This window comes from Anolis carolinensis, chromosome 2, assembly GCF_035594765.1.
Source record: "Anolis carolinensis isolate JA03-04 chromosome 2, rAnoCar3.1.pri, whole genome shotgun sequence".
Lineage (NCBI taxonomy): Eukaryota > Metazoa > Chordata > Lepidosauria > Squamata > Dactyloidae > Anolis > Anolis carolinensis.
This window is the reverse complement of record NC_085842.1, coordinates 32650677-32670063: the sequence shown is the minus strand read 5'-3', so window position 1 is coordinate 32670063 and position 19387 is coordinate 32650677. Positions and strand designations below refer to the sequence as shown.

Here is a 19387-nt window from a genome sequence, read left to right as displayed (position 1 = left end):
AAAGCAGTACTCATGTAAGTTGAATGGATACAAAAGTTGTGACAGTGGTTCTCAACCGGGGGTCCCCAGATGTTTTTGGCCTTCAACTCCCAGAAATCCTAACAGCTCTTAAAGTGGCTGGAATTTCTGGGAGTTGTAGGCCAAAAACATCTGGGGACCTCAGGTTGAGAACCACTGTTGTAGGACTTTAAATTTATATTTAGACCATAACTGTAGTATTGAAGACATTAAGGTTGGATCCTTAGATCTGCAACTTAGTTCACTAGCCATGATGTATTAGTTTGAGCATTGGTCTATGATTTTGAAGATGAGGATTTCATTCCCTGTGGAATCCCACTGGCTTACCTTGGGCAAGCACATGCTCAGCAAGAAAAACCTGTGAAAGGTTTGTTTTAGGGTCACCTTAAGTTGGAAACTGACCTGAAATTCAAAAGAATTCCTAGCAGTAAGAGATTGTAGGTGTGAATCCCCTTTAGCTGTGTGCTATTATGCAGCAATTAGGATGCAGTGACTAAAGACATGGAGCCACTTATCTGTAAAGAAAGGGAGACATCTCTCAAGCATATAGATTCTACTTGGGCAATTTCCTGTTGTTTTCTTTTCTTTTTGCCTCAAGGTATACTGTTACACCTGTTTTTATTGAAAACCACCCCCCACTTGGAGCTTTTTAACACATTTCTTTTTTGTAGATCTTTGAAGATAAGGCCACATTTGGGCTCTTTGGCTTACAGAACATGGGATGAGTTTAATTTCTCTGAAGAAAGGAGGAAAATTGGTATTTCTAAGTATGTTTACTCATTAATGTTCATATCCAGTGTGTGGCTTCCTTAGTAAGGGACAGAGGTTTATATACTTGGCTACATACTGATACTCCTCCAATTTCTCATTGTGTTCTATAAAGATAGAACACAATAGTGCATGCACTGTTATAATAGTGAGCATTATTGGGTTTATTACTTATTGCCAAATGCGAAATATTGAACTGAAGGTTATTTGTCTTGCAAACCAAAAGACCAACAGATGTGTACACATGAACACCGTGTTACTCATTTATTACATTACTGAATTGTTGATTCCCACCTCTGTCGTGTATGTTTGAGTACTAGCAATGTAGTTTCCATAACCCAATGTTCAGGAAGAGGAGGAACTGATATTCTAGAGAAAAAAAATGAATATATAATATTAATTAGAAAACTCGCATTTATCTCTTGAACAACCATGGTTTATATTGTAGCATATGAAATTGTACTGTTTGAGATATTTACTAACTTTTCCACAAATCATGGCAATACCCATTCCCCTTGAGTGGACCTAGCCTCAGATGATGTGCAGGAAAAAAATGATAAGGAAGTCAATACTGTAGTTGATACCATATATTAAAGACTTGTAGCATATTTGGATTTCCAGTTAAGGGTTTATAGCAACATTGAATCTAATTGAAAAGTTCATTTTAGTAATAAAGCTTTTAATACCAAGAGTTCCAGTGTAGATTAAAAAGTAACTTTTCAAAATCTCTGAACTGAATTCTAGGTGTATATATAATCTGTAATAGAGTGCTTGTATTACTGCAATTGACAGAAAAAATGTCAAGCACAATGTGAATTACCAGTAATTACTTTAAAAAAAATCAGGAATGTCCATGGGTACCATAAAGCAAAATCTTTATAAAGCCAAGCAGAAATTAAAAAAAAATTGCACTGGCTTTAGAAAGTTGCAGGCTTCTTCATCATTTTAAAAGACATAGAGGCAACAAAAGAAATGCTGTTGGGATCACAGAAAGCATCTGATTTGCCTCTTATAGCTTTGTCTTTTACAATAAGAGAATCATCATTCAGTCAGAAAGCTGAGGTAACTAACAAAGCTAGTTAAGTTATAAGCAACTAAAGATGCATCTGCACTGTGGAATTAATTCACTTTGTTGTAACTTTACCTGCCATTGCTCAATGCTGTGGAATCATGGGAGTTCTAGTTTGGTGAGGCACCAGCACTCTGGCAGTCAAGGCTAAAGACTTGATAAAACTGCATGCCAATAATTCTGTAGCATTGAGCTAGGGCAAAGTGGTGTCAAGCTGCATTCATTCAGTTCTAGGAAGCTCAAGAGCGGTGGCTTCCTTGACTGAATCCATTCAGCTGTGGTGCAGTGTTCTCTTTTCATATTTCTTCCCTTTTAGTTAGCACTAGCTGTGCCCGGCCACGCGTTGCTGTGGCGAAGTCTGGTGGTATGGGAGATAAAGTATTGAGGAATTGGTGGTAGTTAAGGTCAAGGGTAAAGGTTTCCCTGACATTAAGCCCAGTCATGTCTGACTCTGGCTGTTGGTGCTCATCTCCATTTCTAAGCCGAAGAGCCGGTGTTGTCCATAGACTCCTCCAAGGTCATGTGGGATGACTGCATGGAGGGGCGTTACCCTCCCGCCGGAGCAGTACCTATTGATGCACTCACATTTGCATGTTTTTGAACTTCTGGGTTGGCAGAAGCTGGGGCTAACAGTGGGGGCTCTCTCCGCTCCCCCAATTCAAACCTGCGGCCTTTCGGTCCAGAAGTTCAGCAGCTCAGCACTTTAACACGCTGCGCCATCAGGGGATATTGTTTCCTAAAGGTTGTGAATATACAATATTTCTGATTGGTTTTTTTTTGTCTGTTGGAGGCAAGTATGAATGCTGCAATTAGGCAAAATGATTAGGATGTAATGGCCTTGCAGCTTTAAAACCTTGCTGTTTCCTCCCTGAGTGAAGTTTTTGTTGGGAGGTGTTAGCTGGCCCTGATTGTTTCTTGTCTGGAATTCCCTTGTTTTCAGAGTGGCGTTGTTTGCGATATTTTATGTGCTTCTACTGTCTGTGGCCCTGAGAAAACAGAGGATTTTCAAGACTTTGATGATGGGAATCCTTTGTTGGGAGGTGTTAGCTGGCCCTGATTGTTTCCTGTGTGGAATTCCCCTGTTTATTTACTGTCCTGGTTTTAGAGATTATATTGTTTTGCATTATTCTATCCCAGTAATTATTTCATATTAAAGTAGAATCTCACTTATCCAAGATTCGCTTATACAATGTTCTGGATTATCCAACGCAGTCTGCCTTTTCATAATAAATGTTTTTGTAGTCAGTGTTTTAAATTCATTGTGATATTTTAGTGGTAAATTTGTAAATACAGTACAGTAGAGTCTCACTTATCCAACATAAACGGGCCGGCAGAACGTTGGATAAGCGAATATGTTGGATAATAAGGAGGGATTAAGGATAACCCTATTAAACATCAAATTAAGTTATGATTTTACAAATTAAGCACAAAACATCATGTTAGACAACAAATTTGGCAGAAAAAGTAGTTCAATACACAGTAATGCTATGTAGTAATTGCTGTATTTATGAATTTAGCACCAAAATATCAATGAAAGCATTGACTACAAAAATGCGTTGGATAATCCAGATCGTTGGATAAGCGAGTGTTGGATAAGTGAGACTCTACTGTAATGACTACATAGCATTACTGCGCATGGAACTACTTTTTCTGTCAAATTTGTTGTATAATATGATGTTTTGGTGCTTAATTTGTTTAATCGGCTTTTCCTGAATCCCTTCTTTTTATCCAACATATTCACTTATCCTGCCGGCCTGTTTATGTTGGATAAGTGAGAGTCTACTGTATATTGATAATCTTATATTATCTGTTTAAAAGTGGATTATATGAGGCTCCTTCTTCACAGCTGTATAAAATGCACACTGAAGTGGATTACATGGCAGTGTGGAGTCAGGATAATCCAGTGCAAAGCAGATAATATAAGATTCTAAATGGGTAATATAGCTGTGTGGAAGGGCCTTGAGTCTACACTGCCATATAATCCAGTGCAAATTAGATAATCTGTGGAAGAAGCCTAAATTAGGCCTAAATCTGCCTGTCCCCTAACTGAACCCTGGCTGTCCCTTTGCTGACAGGCTGGTTGCTAGGCGACCAAGTGGGCAGAGATTAGCCCTCTAAACTGGCAGCAATTGGATAAAAAACAATTATTGCTCTCCCTCTAATTAGGACTTTATTTTTCTTTTCTTTTTGTTGTATCAACCTTGAGGCATGGATGATGGGTTGTGTTGTCAAATTTTGAGGTTGGGGGGCCTGTACTTTTGTTGTTTTGTGAATTGCCGTGATGCCATCACTCTTTTATATATATAGATTGTTTTTTCCAATGAATCATGTCATAACTTGATACACCTGAAATATAACTCTGTTTAGTCACCTTTGGCTTTTAGGAACAGTTTATGCTTGATTTGCTTTAGGATTCATTTTTTTTTTTAAATTGGACAGTCCCCAGTATCTATAGAACTCTTCCAGCAAAGTTTTTGAAATTAGTTGATCTTCCTATCAGCTTTCTTCACTGTTCTACTTTCACAACTATCCAAAGAAAGTCGAAATATTGGGTATTATAATCTTCATAATGTATAAACTATGCTGGAGTTGGCTGTTTGTTTCTTCTAAGGTGGTTTGTCCATGTCCCTGTGTTTGAGAAGCACACTCCTAATTATAAGTAGGAGTTAACTTGTTTAATCAGGAACCCATCCAGGTACCAATTATATTTCTGTGCCTTTTTTCAAATACCACCACCTTGGACTTGTCCTTATTAATAGCTAGAGAGTTGAGGGAACATTAAGCAGTTGAGTTCTGTAATAACTGCCTCAGGCTCACCTGTGAGTGAGCAATCAGCACCATGTCATTAGCATAGAGAAGGACATTGAGAAATCTATCTTTGGCACATGGGCTGTTGGTGAGAAGAGGAAACCTGGGATGTCCTTAACATATTTATTAAATAAGGTGGGGGCCAAGACACATCCCTGACTCCTTTATGCACATTGACTTTCTTGGACAGAGCACCGTTGGCTCCAGTGTATACTTTAAGGCAGGTATCTTTATAGAGAACCTTAAGCAGATAAAGGAGTCTTGGTAATGAGCTTATCTAAGTTCTCCGACCAATTCTTATACACTTGCCACTCTACTCCCCTTGCTTTCAATTTATAACTTAATCCCATTTTACCAAACCTATTATTTAATCCAAGTCTTATAGTGTTTTAATTTATTTTAGTAAACTATTACAGGAGCTTTAGGATAGTGATTTGTGTTTATTTGTTTGTGTATCCTTGTCTTTTGTCATTTATTGTTGATTATGGTCAGTAGACTTATCAATATGCAAATTTATCTACCTATCTTTATAATTGATAATCCTATCAGGTTCCTTCACAGCCATCTTTCCAGATCACAATTTACTTTCTTCATTATGTTCTTTTTTGTTAAAGACTGAACCAAGGTATAAGAAATCTTTTAATTTCCGTAGCTCAGTGTCTTTGTTACGCACTTTAAAGTTATGTAATCCATAAGCTGCTTTTTTCAAAGACGATGAGAAAGGAGCCATATTAGTGCGACTGGGATGTTTCAAAGGACTACCACAGTATAGAAGACTAAAAAAATAAAGTGTTTGAAACAACTGGACCTTAGAAAAATGGGTAAAAATTTAAAGGCAGATTGAAATTTATACTTAGTTTCTGCTAATTGATGGACCGATGGTACTGAACCTATCTGAACTAACAAAAATATATAAAGGATGCAGTAATGTATGCTGAAAATGTAAAAAAACAAGAAGGCTAATTCTATCATCTCTGGGAGACATGTGGCAAAGCATAAGTATTGGAAACAAATATGGGATATGGTGAAGAAAATATTTTAAATCTATATATATAAAATGATAAAGTTGTTTGCGCAGTGACTATAACAACAAAACTAAACATCCCAGAAATACGAAATTTGGCAACACAATGCAAAAGGCTTGCCTCCAGGTTACAACAACACAACCACACCACAAAACCACAATCCAGACCCACAAAACTCACAACAACGCATCATGCGATAACAACACAACTAAACGCCCCAGAAATACAAAACTTGGCAACACAATGCAAAAGCCTTGCCTCCCAGTTGTAACAACACAACCACACCACAAAACCACACAGGGCCCACAAAACTCACAACAACGCATCGTGACTATAACAATGCAACTAAACGCCCCAGAAATACGAAACTTGGCAACACAACGCAAAAGCCTTCCCTCCAGGTTGTAACAACACAACCACACCACAAAACCACAATCCGGACCCATAAAACTCACAACAACTCATCGTGACTATAACAACACAACTAAACGCCCCAGAAATACGAAACTTGGCACACAACTAAACGCCCCAGAAATATAAAACTTGACAACACAACGCAAAAGCCTTGCCTCCCGGTTGTAACAACACAACCACACCACAAAACTACAATCCGGACCCACAAAACTCACAACAATGCATTGTGACTATAACACAACTAAACGCCCCAGAAATACAAAATTTGACAACACAATGCAAAAGCCTTGCCTCCCAGTTGTAAGAACACAACAACACAAAACCACAATCCGGACCCACAAAACTCACAACAACGCATCATGACTATAACAACACAACTAAACGCCCCAGAAATACAAAACTTGGCAAAACAATGCAAAAGCCTTGCCTCTCAGTTGTAACAATACAACCACACCACAAAACCACAATCCGGACCCACAAAACTGACAACGCATTGTGACTATAACAAATACAAAATTTGACAACACAACTCATCCACCTCCCCAATCCCTACATTCACACTTGACCTCCAAAAAAACAATTACAATAATAACTATGACAACAACAACAACAAGAATCAACACCATCACAGGCAAGAAACAGCCAGGCACTGAGGCTGAGAGGCCAGTCAGTGCTACACTGGGCCTCCAAAAAACAATACAGTAGCATCTAACTTATCCAACCTTCATGACCACTACAACAATAATAATAAACACCTACACAGGCAAAACAAAAAAAGACTATTGTACCACAATAAAAATATAAACCGCACTCAGCAGAATCAGACATTACAACTAACAACAAACCTAAGACAACAGGGATCTCAAGCAATTATCAATCAACACAAAAATTGAAGAAGGTAACAGACTTCAAATACTATTACTAATGTGAGTATAAAGAAGGTGGAGGTCACAGCATAAATACAACCTAATGTAGACTGACCAACACCACCAGACTAAGCCACAGCAACGCATGGCCGGGCACAGCTAGTACTGTATAAAATACCTCTCAGCCCAGAACTCTTCATGAGAAATGTCTGACAAGTCAACACAAAAGATGTCAATGGCAGCAAGACTTACTATGAGAAAAGGAGGAAATTCTAAGAATGGAAAATGGGATAGCTAAAATGTACAAGATGGTAGAAAGAAATGGGTAAGCTAACTATGTTGCTGCAGGAAATAACAATCATTGACTTTAAAAGAGTAGGAAGTTTTCATTAAATTTGTGTCTGAGAATGGGGAAAATACAGCATTTGCAGTCTAATACATGGGAATATGTAACTATAGCAAGTTATCACATTCATAATAGGTAGGAGTGGGGATTTAGCTTATACAAGCATATATCCTTCTAGTAAGAAAGGATAGTAAGAAGTCACCTATTCCTTTTTTAAAAATTATGTTTAAGTTAACATGTTAGTTTTTGTGTTACTTCGTTAAATGTGCATTTGTATATATTTTGTAAATTGCCTCTATATTCCAAGGAATGTTTTATGTTTGCCATGTAAACAAAATAAAAATAATGTAAAAATATTGGTAAATAAGATATTCAAATCTTGCAAAACTGATAGTCAAATTCCTAGCAAGCAGAGCAAGCACCTAAAGGCTAAGAGAGTTAAAATTCTATTCTCCAGCTCTGCTGAGAAAACACAGAAATAATAAGATCTTTGGGAAAATGTAAACTTAAAACAATACAGTATAGTGTATTTTTATTCTGTTTAAACAGCTCCACTGGCTGCCACTAAGTTTCCGGTCCCAATTCAAAGTGCAGGTGCTTACCTATAAAGCCCTAAACGGTTTGGGACCGGCCTATCTTCACGACCACTCTCACGATCTCTCTCTACAAACCTGTGTCATCTCTTAAATCTTCTGGGGAGGCCCTTCTCTTCGCTTCCTCCCCCTTCGCAAAAGCAATTGGTGGGGACGCGGGAGAGAGCCTTCTCTATGATTGCACCCCGGCTCTGGAACTCCCTCCCCAGGGAGATTAGGTTAGCACCTGTCAGAGTTTTATATCATGTCTTAAGTGAAAATTGGTAATTGATTGTAAGGATCATGACCAATTACTGTATGGCCAGCAACAATCAAGCCACCTGCTAGAGATGGAGTACTACTAATGGAGACTAAGTAGATTATGTTACTCAAGGTTGGAGGTTGGTGCTCAAGGTTGGAGGTTGGTGCTCAAGGTTGGAGGTTGGTGCTTGAGGTTGGAGATTGGAACCTGAGGTTGAATGCTGAGCTGGAGTTGCTGAAGCTGATTTGTCCAAGTTGGAGTTGCCAGAGGTGTATTGCTGCAATGTCTGAAGAACAAGACCGTAGCATCTTGCTGAAGATAAGGACTTTATTGTTTACTATTCATCGCGTGGAAGCAGCTGAAAAATCCAAGGACTCTGCTGTATTTGTAATTACCTATATATATATATATATTTGTTAAAGAGACAGTTTGTGTTGGGTATTCTCCTTAACCAGAGGGCAAAGCTTCCGAAGAAAGGGGGTTGCAAATTTAGAACCCCAATTGACAGGCGCGACAGCACCAACCCTCGCTATCTTTCAGAAACAGTTAAAGACATGGCTGTGTTGTCGAAGGCTTTCATGGCCGGGATCTCAGGGTTGTTGTACGTCTTTCGGGCTGTGTGGCCATGTTCCAGAAGTATTCTCTCCTGACGTTTCGTCCACATCTATGGCAGGCATCCTCAGAGGTTGTGAGGATGCCTGCCATAGATGTGGGCGAAACGTCAGGAGAGAATACTTCTGGAGCATGACCACACAGCCCGAAAGACATACAACAACCCAAAGACATGGATGTTTGGATGTGCATTCAACTAGACAACTCCGATATACCTGGCCCTTACGAATATGGAAACCTTCTGATTATTTATATCTGATTTCCACCTCAGTATCGCCTACCCTTTCTGTATGCTTTTTATGTATGTTCTATTTCAATTTAGTCACTTTTTATCAGTTTTTGTTTGCTGCCCATTCATGTCCTATATTGGACTTTTACTGGCATACTATGATTGTTACTGTTTTGTGCTTTGATGATATTGATTTAATTTTATGCTTGTTTAAATTGTTTTTATTATGATGGTTGTTGTTTAATTGATGATTTTATGATGTTTTAAATGTGATTACTAGGGCTTGGTTCCCATGTGAGCTGCTCCTAGTCCCCGTTGCTCTAAGTAAAGAGCAAATAAAATGCATGCAGTGGACAATGATCAGTGTATATGTTAACAGTGAAGGTTTAAAAAAAAAAGATGGTGTAAAAACATTTTTATCCTCCCAGTAACTCTGTAAGGTGAATTAGGTGCCAAGAAAATGAATGGCCAATGTGCTTCACAGATAGATGCCAATTTGAAACCACTTTTCCCTGATTGCAGTCTAACACTGTAAGCTTTATACAGTATTAGCTGTGCCTGGCCATGCGTTGCTGTGGCTTATGGGAATCATTTGTTGGCCAGGTGGAATAGCAGTGAATAGCCTTGCAGCCTCAAAGCCTAGCCATTTTCTTCTTATGCAAATCATTGTTTGGTGAGCTGGAATACAATGGAAAAGGCTTGCTGCTTGGAAGGCTGGGTACTTGCATTCTAGGGGAATGGTTTTTTGGCCAAATTGAATTGCACTGAATAGCCTCGCTGCTTCAAAGCCTGGCCGCTTTCTACATAGGGGCATCCTTCCTTGGGCAGGTTGAATGGGACAGAGTAGCCTCGTGGCTTCCTGGGGGGTTTTCTACCTAGGGGAAATCTTGGTTGGCCAGGTTGAACAGCACTGAATGGCCTTGCTGTTTGCAAGCCTGGCCGCTTTCTACCTTGCGGAATCCTTGGTTGGCCAGGTTGAATGGCAATGAATAGTCTCAGTGCGGCAAGTATGAATGCTGAAATTAATCACCTTGATTAACATTTAATGGCTTTACAGCTTCAAAGCCTGGCTGCTTCCTGCCTGGGGGAATCCTTTTCTGGGAGGTGTTAGCTGGCCCTGGTTGTTTCCTGTCTGGAATTTCCCTGTTTTCAGAGTGTTGCTCTTTATTTACTGTCCTTATTTTAGAGATTATGTTGTTCTGTATTATACCACAGTAATTATTATATATTATATTTATAATCTTATATCATCTGCTTAGAACTGGATTATATGAGGCTCCTTCTACACAACTGTATAAAATCCACACTGAACTGGATTTTATGGCAGTGTGGACTCAAGATAATCCAGTTCAAAGCAGATACTGTGGATTATCCTGCCTTGGCATTCTGGGTTATATAGGTGTGTGCCATATAATCCAGTTCAAATCAGATAATCTGTATTTTATAGGCAGTGTGGAAGAGGCCTGAGTGAGGAGACCCTGAGCGCCATAGTGGCTGAGTGGGTTGCTAGGAGACAAAGTGGTTGGAGCCTGTCCTTCTAACTCGCAGCTGGCGGCGGGGTGGGGGTGGGGGTGGCGGCTCTTTCTCATCCTCTAATTTGGACTTTATTTTTCTAGGGTTTTTTTTGTTTGAAAGACATAGATTGGATGACTATGTCTTTTGTGGCCAAATTTGGTGTGATTTGGTTCAGTGGTTTTGTTGTTTACTCCATAGTAAAACACACATTACATTTATATATATAAGATTGCCTCCTACACCATTGAATGAGTAGCACTGAAAAATCCAAGTAATAGGGCTTCTTTTTTGTTGTTGTTGCTCTTCTAGGTTCCTGAAGCTTTTGTGGAGGTGACTGTACGTTCAAATGAGTTGCACTGTTCACTGGTTGGCCGTTGTCGGAGAGCATTGTGCAAGAAAGCCATGCAAGAGAAATACAGGAACATGACCTCTTTTGGTAAAGTTTCCCTAATAATTAATATTTGTTGCCACTCCCGGGAAGGTCTAGACTAACTTAAGAGGAATTCACCATGATGTGATTGCTGTGTTTGGCGCTAATAGATCATCAACAAAATCTGAATCCAGAAAACATGGGACAAATAAGGTTGCTGTTTTTTCTATGTGTAAACAGATATGAAAGACACGCTTGTCTAAGAAGATGTCAAAGTGAATTCATGGCAGAAGTAAATGCAACCCAGAAACTTTCTGATTATAGCAGAGTTTCCGATTACTATACCATACCATGTTCCTTCCATAGCTCTCCTTTCCTCTCCCACTTTAGGAGGGTTTCCTGTTCACACCTCTGACCTGCTGAGCCGCCTAAAGCGCCTAAACCGAGGGGAAGAGGCCTGGGTCCCAGATCTCCAAAGCTCTGATGAGAGTGCAGATGAAGGGCCAGTGAAGCCAACACTGAAACGATGGCCAAAGGGAGGAGTGTGGTGGGATCGGTACAGAAGTCCTACAGCGTACCCTAGTAGTTCAGAGTCTACACTCACAGGTGGGAATTGTTTTCAGAGGGTTTATATGAAAACAGTGATGAATGGGTGATTTCTTGGGGTGATGTAGATACTATACACAAATACTATAAAAATTTTACAAACACACATATTAAAATGCAGTTTCATAAAATATACATATCAAACCATTTCTATAAAATATCCATTAATCACACAGGATAGAGACCAAAACAAGGACGTGAGTTTAAAATTCATGCTTTCAACTGACTTGCCAATTTTTTGTGACCCCAACATTGAGATCCCATTTGGAATCAGGACCAACAGTTTAAGAAGCACTGGTTAGAGTGCATGGGGGGTGGTGGTTTAGTATGCTATCATGTTACTGAATGCTTAAAAAGAAAACAACGAATTGTGTAAAGGGCACAGTCCTTGATCTTCAGCTGGCTTACACTTTTTTAAAGCTCTTGCAAGTGCAGTTTGGTTGGGGAACATAGTTGGAAATTTCTGTGAGAGGTTTGGGTCTTCCTGCCACTACACTGTAGAAATGTGTGGTATACAGGCAGATTTGCTCTAAATCACTGGGCTACAAAGATCTGTAGATTAAATCACTGGCTGGCAAAGTGCTGCCAGCTGCATGTGTCCTCTAAACCCTCCCAGAGCTTTTCAATGCCAGAATGTTCCCCAATGCACTCCAGAGGATATAGAGGGCTCTTTCCCGATATTTGTAGCCCCTCCCCCAGGGTGAAAAACAATTTTTTTGTAGAACTTTATTGAACAAAGTTTTGCACTGACACTCTAAACTTTCTTCTAGATAACTTTGGTACGTTCCCACCACATTTTCTGGGCCACTTGGACCAATTTAGACTCAGGAGAGGCCTTTTTTGTGGGGGCAGTTGCAATCCTCCCAAGTCTCCTAGTAGGTTAATGTGGCTCTGGGCTCCTATGATTAAATGTTTCCATGGAACACTTTGTCCTTGCTGAAAATCCCACCTGGTTTGTCAGAATCCTAGTCCAGGACTCTAACCAGTACACAGCATTGGATCATTAATTCAGATACTGCATAGTGAACCAAAAAAAGTTTCACATCATGGAAATATCTTTCTGGCTGAATGTTATTTTATGTATACCTCTGGTCCAATTGAATATGCAGTGATTGGGTTCTGTTTTGAAGTGTAGTGTAAGAAAGAGAAAGAGAAATTTGGCTGGATCAGACTATCCATTTCTCATAGCAGTCTTCATAGTTCTCAGTTATTATAATTATATAGTTGATGATGTTGTTGCAATCTTTGTTTATATATCTCCTTTTCCACAAGGTTGAGACTCATGGTGGCGTACAAATTAAAATTATTTCTAGATTTAAAAAAAAAATATTGTAGAATTAAACCACAGTCATTATTCGGTATTTACAGATTCAATCATCTATAGCTTGAAAATATTACACACACACACACACACCCAGAAAGCAAAGTTTGATTTTGCTGTTTTATACAAGGGCATAGATGTTGGACAAGAATCCATAGATTTTGGTATCAAATCCTTGAACCAGACTCCAGCAGATACCAAGGGCCCACTGTATTAATAACATTAAATCAATTTAAAAATGATAAAAAGCAATAATGAAATAATTCAATTGTAAACAATATAGCAACATTTTTAAAGCATTTTCTTTCACAATTACAGATGCAGTCAGCCTCCCACGCTTGCAGGTTTCGCTTTTACAGATTTGATTATTTGAAGATTTGATTAAAATGGTTTCTCTAGGAATCTCCCAAGTCCTCCAGCAGGACTCTGTAGTCAACTTTTGGTGGAAGTTAAGCATAGAATTGAACTGAAGGACCTAGATATTAGTAGCAAGGTGTTTTCTCAGGTTAAAAAAAAGAATTTTTAATTTGCATTTTCCCCATTTTTGTGGGGTCCTTCACCCCTTATCCTATCAAATGTGGAGAGCCAATTCTGCTTCCCAGAGTAATTTCTCATAATAATATTTTCTTACTAGATTGTGCTTTATATGTTGTGGATGGACAGTGGCATCAGGACTCATAGGTGGGAAGTACCCAAGCCCAGATGAATGGCTGAAAGAGTGACATCTTTGCTTTGTGATGCTTTAATGTCCACAAACTTTCATGCCAAAAATATTTAAAATACTGTATAGAACAGGGGTCCCCAAACTAAGGCCCGGGGGCCGGATGCGGCCCTCCAAGGTCATTTACCTGGCCCCCGCCCTCATTTATAATATAATATTTTTATATCAGTTTTAATAATATAATATATTGTATATACATATGATATTGATAATATTATCATTTTATACAATATAATACTAATAATAATACCATATAATAATATTTATATGTTATATATTACATATAATATTACAGTATAGTGGTATTGTTCAGTATAGTAATATATAATGCTAATATTGTGCTATGCTAATAATATATATTGTATGTACATACAGCTGCTCTGAGTTCCCTTCGGAGTGAGAAGGGTGGGATATAAATGTAGTAAATAAATGTAGTAAATGAATAAATAAATAAATAATTTTGGACTTAGGCTCACCCAAAGTCTGAATTGACTTGAAGACACACAACAACAACAACAATCCTAATTAACCTGACTATCTCATTGGCCAGAAGCAGGCCCACACTTCCTATTGAAATCCTGATAGGTTTATGTTGGTTAAAATTATTTTCATTTTTAAATATTGTATTGGTCTTTCATTGTTGTTGTCGTTGTTTTGCACTACAAATAAGATATGTGCAGTGTGCATAGGAATTTGTTCGGTTTTTTTTTCCAAATGATAATTTGGCCCCTCAACAGTCTGAAGGATTGTGGACCGGCCCTCTGCTTTAAAAGTTTGAGGACCCCTGGTATAGAATAACCTTTAGGCTACATGTTTATATCTGGGTTTCATCTCCAAGATTTCTCATTGTATTCATACATGCAAATACAAGTATTTCAAAATCTGAAAAATTCAAAACACTTCTGATCCCTTACATTTTAGATAAGTCATACCATAATATGATGGTAGCAATAGCACTGTTAGACTTCTACTAATGGGCATTAATGTGATCATTTGGGGTTTTTTCCTCTGTAACTCCCTGTTTCCATTTAATATATTTTATTGAGGTCTATTTTCTGGTTTTTGCCCCTTGTATGTGTGTCTGTGTATGTATACGCGCGTGAGCACACACCTATCCAGTGAGGATATATATCTTGTTATTGTGTTTTGATTTGTTGATTCTTGGGCATGGTCCCCATGTGAACCTCTCCAAATCCTCTTAGGGAGATAGAGGCGGGTTATAAATAAAGCATTATTATTATTATTAATCTAGGTTGTCTCCTCTTACTATTTTCTTTTACTACTCTAATAATTACCTACCTTTGAATATTTTCCTCTTCTGTCTCCTTTAGGCGACGAACAGGGAAGTGAGGCTGAAGATGAGAAACTTCAGCATGCAAGTTACAGACAGGCAATACTTTGTGGAAATTTAGTGGACATTTCTAAGGAGAACAGGTCAAATAGTCTCAAGGAAAAAGAGGCCTGTAGGAATGGGTCTCAGTTGAAGAAACCTCCTCAAAGCCATCTAGGAAAGTTAATGGTAAATTTAGCAGATGCCAGTGACAAGGAGAAGGCTGTGGGAGAAGAGCCGCAAAATACTTGCCTTAGCTGTAACACGGCCTTCAAATCAAAACTATCCCTTTCCAATCATCTGAGAATACATGCTAACGAGAATCCCTACGAATGTTCTTCCTGTGGAGAAACATTCACCGCAAAAAAGAAGCTTGTTAAACATTTAAGAAGCCATGAAGAAAAAAAAAGTTCTAAATCTCCAAGCAGCTCTACGAAGCATCAGAATAATCCCTCAGAAAAAATGCCTTATAAATGCCTGGAGTGCAGTATGCGTTTTATGACAAAGGACCAGCTTTTGGTACACCAAAAGAAACATGGGGCAAAACGGCCCCATATCTGTCCTGAGTGTGGGACAGCTTTCATTCAAAAGCCACATCTTAACAGGCATCTAAAAACCCATCAACGTCAAAAAATGGATAACCCTCCCGAGGATGAGAAAGAAGCAAAAGGAGAAGATTCTCCTGAAACACCTGAAAAGGAATCCTCAGCAGACCCAGTTTGTGAGCCAACAGTTTCACCAGAGAGCCCCACCAAAGACCAGGAAGATCAGACTGATCTCTATAAATGCCAGATTTGTGGGAGATGTCTAAGGTCCAAAAGTTTGCTGGTTGATCATGAGAGAATCCACAGCGAAAAGAAACCTTATCCGTGTTCCTACTGTAACAAAAGCTTCCATTTGAAACATGTATGGTTGCAGCACGAAACAATCCACAAAAGACCAACAAATGGCTACAAGAAGGGAAGACGACGTCCTTCCTCTGGTTCCAAAATGCTCCAGAAGGAGTCAGAAGACCCCATTGGTGGGAAAATAGCTGCTCATAGCAGTGAGGTGGTCCCGCACTCAAGGAGAAACGTGCCCAGGTTGCTCTATCAGTGCCAGTATTGTGGCAAATCCTTGAGCACAATTGTTACACTTGCTGATCATGAGAAACTTCACATAGAAGAGAAACCCTATAAATGCCATGAGTGTGCAGAAAGTTTTGTTCGAAAGTGCAACCTTATTCAGCATCAAAAGATTCACTCACAACAAGGGCCTTTAAATCCTAGCAAGTATTTGACAAGATGGAGGCTGAAGAGTCATCATACAGAACAGAAACATTATACAAGTCTTGGACATGGCATCACTCACAACATGTGCCATTTTAGGGACCCCAAAACCTTTATGGAGGGCAAGTACTACAAGTGTCAGCATTGTAAGAAATATTTAAAAACGAAAAGCTCACTTGTAAACCATAAAATAATCCATAAGAGAAAAACATATCAGTGTGTAGAGTGCAAGAAAAGCTCTCAGAAGCAGCATCTTTTTTCCCACCATAAAAAACACAAAAGGAAGAAATTGTCCGTGTGCTCAGTTTCTAAGCAAAAACTTAGCAAAAAATGTTTGCCTACATCCCTCAAACATGGGAAGTGGTGCAGAAGAAAGCTGACATGCTGTTGTCATCATTGTGAGAGGAGTTTTAATTGTAACTATACCCTCTGTAGGCATAAAAGTGGCCACTCAGGCCACAGATTTGTTGCCTGTCGGAAAGGCTTTTTCCAGACCTCGCATCAGAAGAAACATGAAATGATTCACCTGAAAAAAGAGACCTCATCTATAACAGGAGAAAACAATGTTTTGCAGGACTCTGGGGAGGAAAAAATAAAGCCACAGGAAGTATTAAGAGCAAGATCCAAGGTGGGAACTTTGGAGGATTCTGAACGGGGGAAAAGACATGTTCAGGTGCAAGCAAAATTATCTAGAACACCAACCAACAATGTTCTCCACAGCCACGGGGAAGCAGAGGTTCTTGTCAAGAAGGTTGTGAAACCAGAAAGGAATCTAAGAAGACAAAACATTGCCATTCTACATTATAGACAGAACAAATGCTACACCCACCAGCAGCTTCAGCCAAAAAAACATTCCAAAAAGAAACATCTCCAAACTTGCAAGAAAGAAAAAATCTGTTCTGATTTGCAGTTGAGGTCACAGGCACCACCACAAAGAAAATCAAAGAGGGAGAAACATTTGCCTAGCTGGTGGGCCAGATTTGGCTTCTGTCAGCAGGAGGAGATAACGCCAAGAACGAAATCCCCAAAGGCCAAGGTCTGTAATGATGTAAAAGACTGCAGTAGTCCCCAAAAGAGCCCAAGTGCAACAGTTCCCTTCGGGTTATTGAAAAATACCACCAAAAGCTGCAGGCCAGAAAATCTCTGTTTCAGTTTATCACCCTACAGAACATTTTCTAGAGAATCAAAAATGGAGACTAGTGAAAGAATTGTTCAAGGGAGTTCAGTCTATCTTGAACAGCAAAAAGGTCTACAGAAAGTTCTGGAGAGGAAACGAGGAGATCCTCAGAGATGTAACTCAGATGTATATGAGCCATTGCTCTCCAAAAGCAATGCTCCTCAAAACTGTGAAGGAATCAACCCCACAGAGGCAGTCCAAAATACAGTTTCTCAAAAGCAGGAGAAATTGTCCAGGCAGCAACCAGAAGTTCAGTTAATGCCATCAGAAGCAGTTGGAAACCCCACTCCACAAAGTCACAGGGAAGGAAGAAGTTGCTCTGAACCAGTAAGAACAACATTGTGTGAAGTGCAGAGTAGAGCTCCTGCGAAGGAAATGGTTACTCAGCATCAGCCCGAAGAAACACCAACTAAACATGTGTGTACTCAGTGTATGAAATCATTTTGGAGTGAAAAAAACCTTCTCCTACATGAGGCAATCCACAAAGGAAACAACAGGCCCTTTGGTTGTACTCGGTGTGATAAAAGTTTCTATGCTATACACAGTCTTTATGTTCACATGCGTGTCCACACAGTAGAAAAGCCATTCAAGTGCTCCAAGTGTGACTTTCGCTGCAATGTGAGTTCCAACCTCAGGAGGCACAAGAAAACCCACGTCCTAGAGAAACCCTTTCCTTGCCTGCAGTGTGAGGAGAGCTTCTGGTTCAGCCACAGCCTTTTTGCCCATTTGAAAATCCATAGTGTGAAGGAACCTTACAAATGCCCTGAATGCGAGCAGATGTTTTCAAGGAAAAGCTTACTCAAACAGCATAGGAAATCCAAACACCATTCAGGAGCCATATCTGCCTGTTCAGATACAAGATAGTGCCTCTCTTCTGTTATGGTGCATGTATTGTGTGCATGTATTCTTCTGCCATGTATTTGTTGTGGCAGAGAAGCATTATATCCCACCTCACTATGCTGAAGCTGAGACTTTTTACAGGAGAGCCAGGACTTTCTTCCACACTAATGGAGCATCAAGGGGCAAAGGAGGCCTCCTTAACATTGTGCAATTGGTTATTCATATGCCTTGCTCTCAAGCAAACTCTTGTTGCATCCACAGAGCAATGCCTGTTCCCTTCCTGTGAACTGCATGGGGAGAACCCTTTAGAACAGTGGTTCTCAACCTGGAGTCCCCAGATGTTTTGGCCTTCCAATTCCCAGAAATCCTAACAGCTGGCAAATTGGCTGGGATTCTGGGAGTTATAGGCCAAGAAGCAGGTTGAGAACCACTACTTTAGAAAGTGAAAGAGTTGAAGTACAAGATAAGGTTAACAAAATGTCAGGTTCTGTAAGTTGTGTGATGACAATAGGATTTTGAATGCTGTCTGGATCTCATTCTGGGAAAGGCTTCCTTTATTCTTTTAACCTTGTATCTTTTGGGGTTGATCAATAGCTTTGACAAAAATATATGAACCGACTCAGTGTTAGCCATTATAATGAAGCTGTGGTTTGTTGCAGATTTCTTAGGCATTCGAGCCCTACTGTGGTCTGTTTATTATAGAAAGATATATATATATATATATATATATATATATATATATATATATATATATATATATATATATATCCTCTTGAAAATTGTCTGCCTTTTACTAGATAGTTCATAGGATTCTCCCCTCTTAACTAAATACCATTTTCTGTATTATAAATATCCGTGTGTGTAATAAAAATTCAGTTAGACTCAATTTACTGTCTTAATTCAAATTTCTCTCTTGCTTCTACCATACAGAATTACGTATTATCAGTTTGTATCGTTGGTTGACTGTCTGGCATTCCATTTACTGTACTGTCAATGAGCGGCTAAATTTCTTAGAAGTGTTCATTGTCCATTACAAAGGAACCCTTTTCTTCCAGCACAGAAGATTTTAATGGCCAAAGGTAAGCAAACTGTCAACATGAAGAATGTTCTGCTAGCATTTTAAATTCAGAGAGATTTGAAGCCACAAATCCCACAAAGATAGCAACTGAATAAGAGGGAAGAACGCTTTCTTCATAGAGGCCAGTTCTGTGTTTCTTACACTTTTATGAGATGAGTAGAAAACGTGTTGT

General features: G+C 39.2%; 1 protein-coding gene across 5 annotated transcripts in view; it reads left to right on the top strand.

Annotated features, from left to right (window-relative positions):
- The window catches only part of LOC103278006 (zinc finger protein 420), a 29084-nt gene extending 10046 nt beyond the window's left edge, over positions 1-19038 (top strand). For 2 of the 5 annotated variants that reach the window (XM_008105523.3, XM_016991703.2), the window contains exons 3-5: positions 10814-10940; positions 11265-11480; positions 14854-19038. In XM_008105523.3, the coding sequence (XP_008103730.2) occupies positions 10814-10940; positions 11265-11480; positions 14854-18161 (3651 nt within the window). In that variant the 3' untranslated portion in view covers positions 18162-19038. Of the gene's footprint in view, positions 1-640; positions 786-7123; positions 8536-10813; positions 10941-11264; positions 11481-14853 lie in introns of those variants that run through there. The other 3 variants (XM_062969617.1, XM_062969618.1, XM_008105522.3) reach the window with 3 other exon arrangements.
- The last annotated feature ends 349 nt before the right edge of the window (positions 19039-19387 follow it).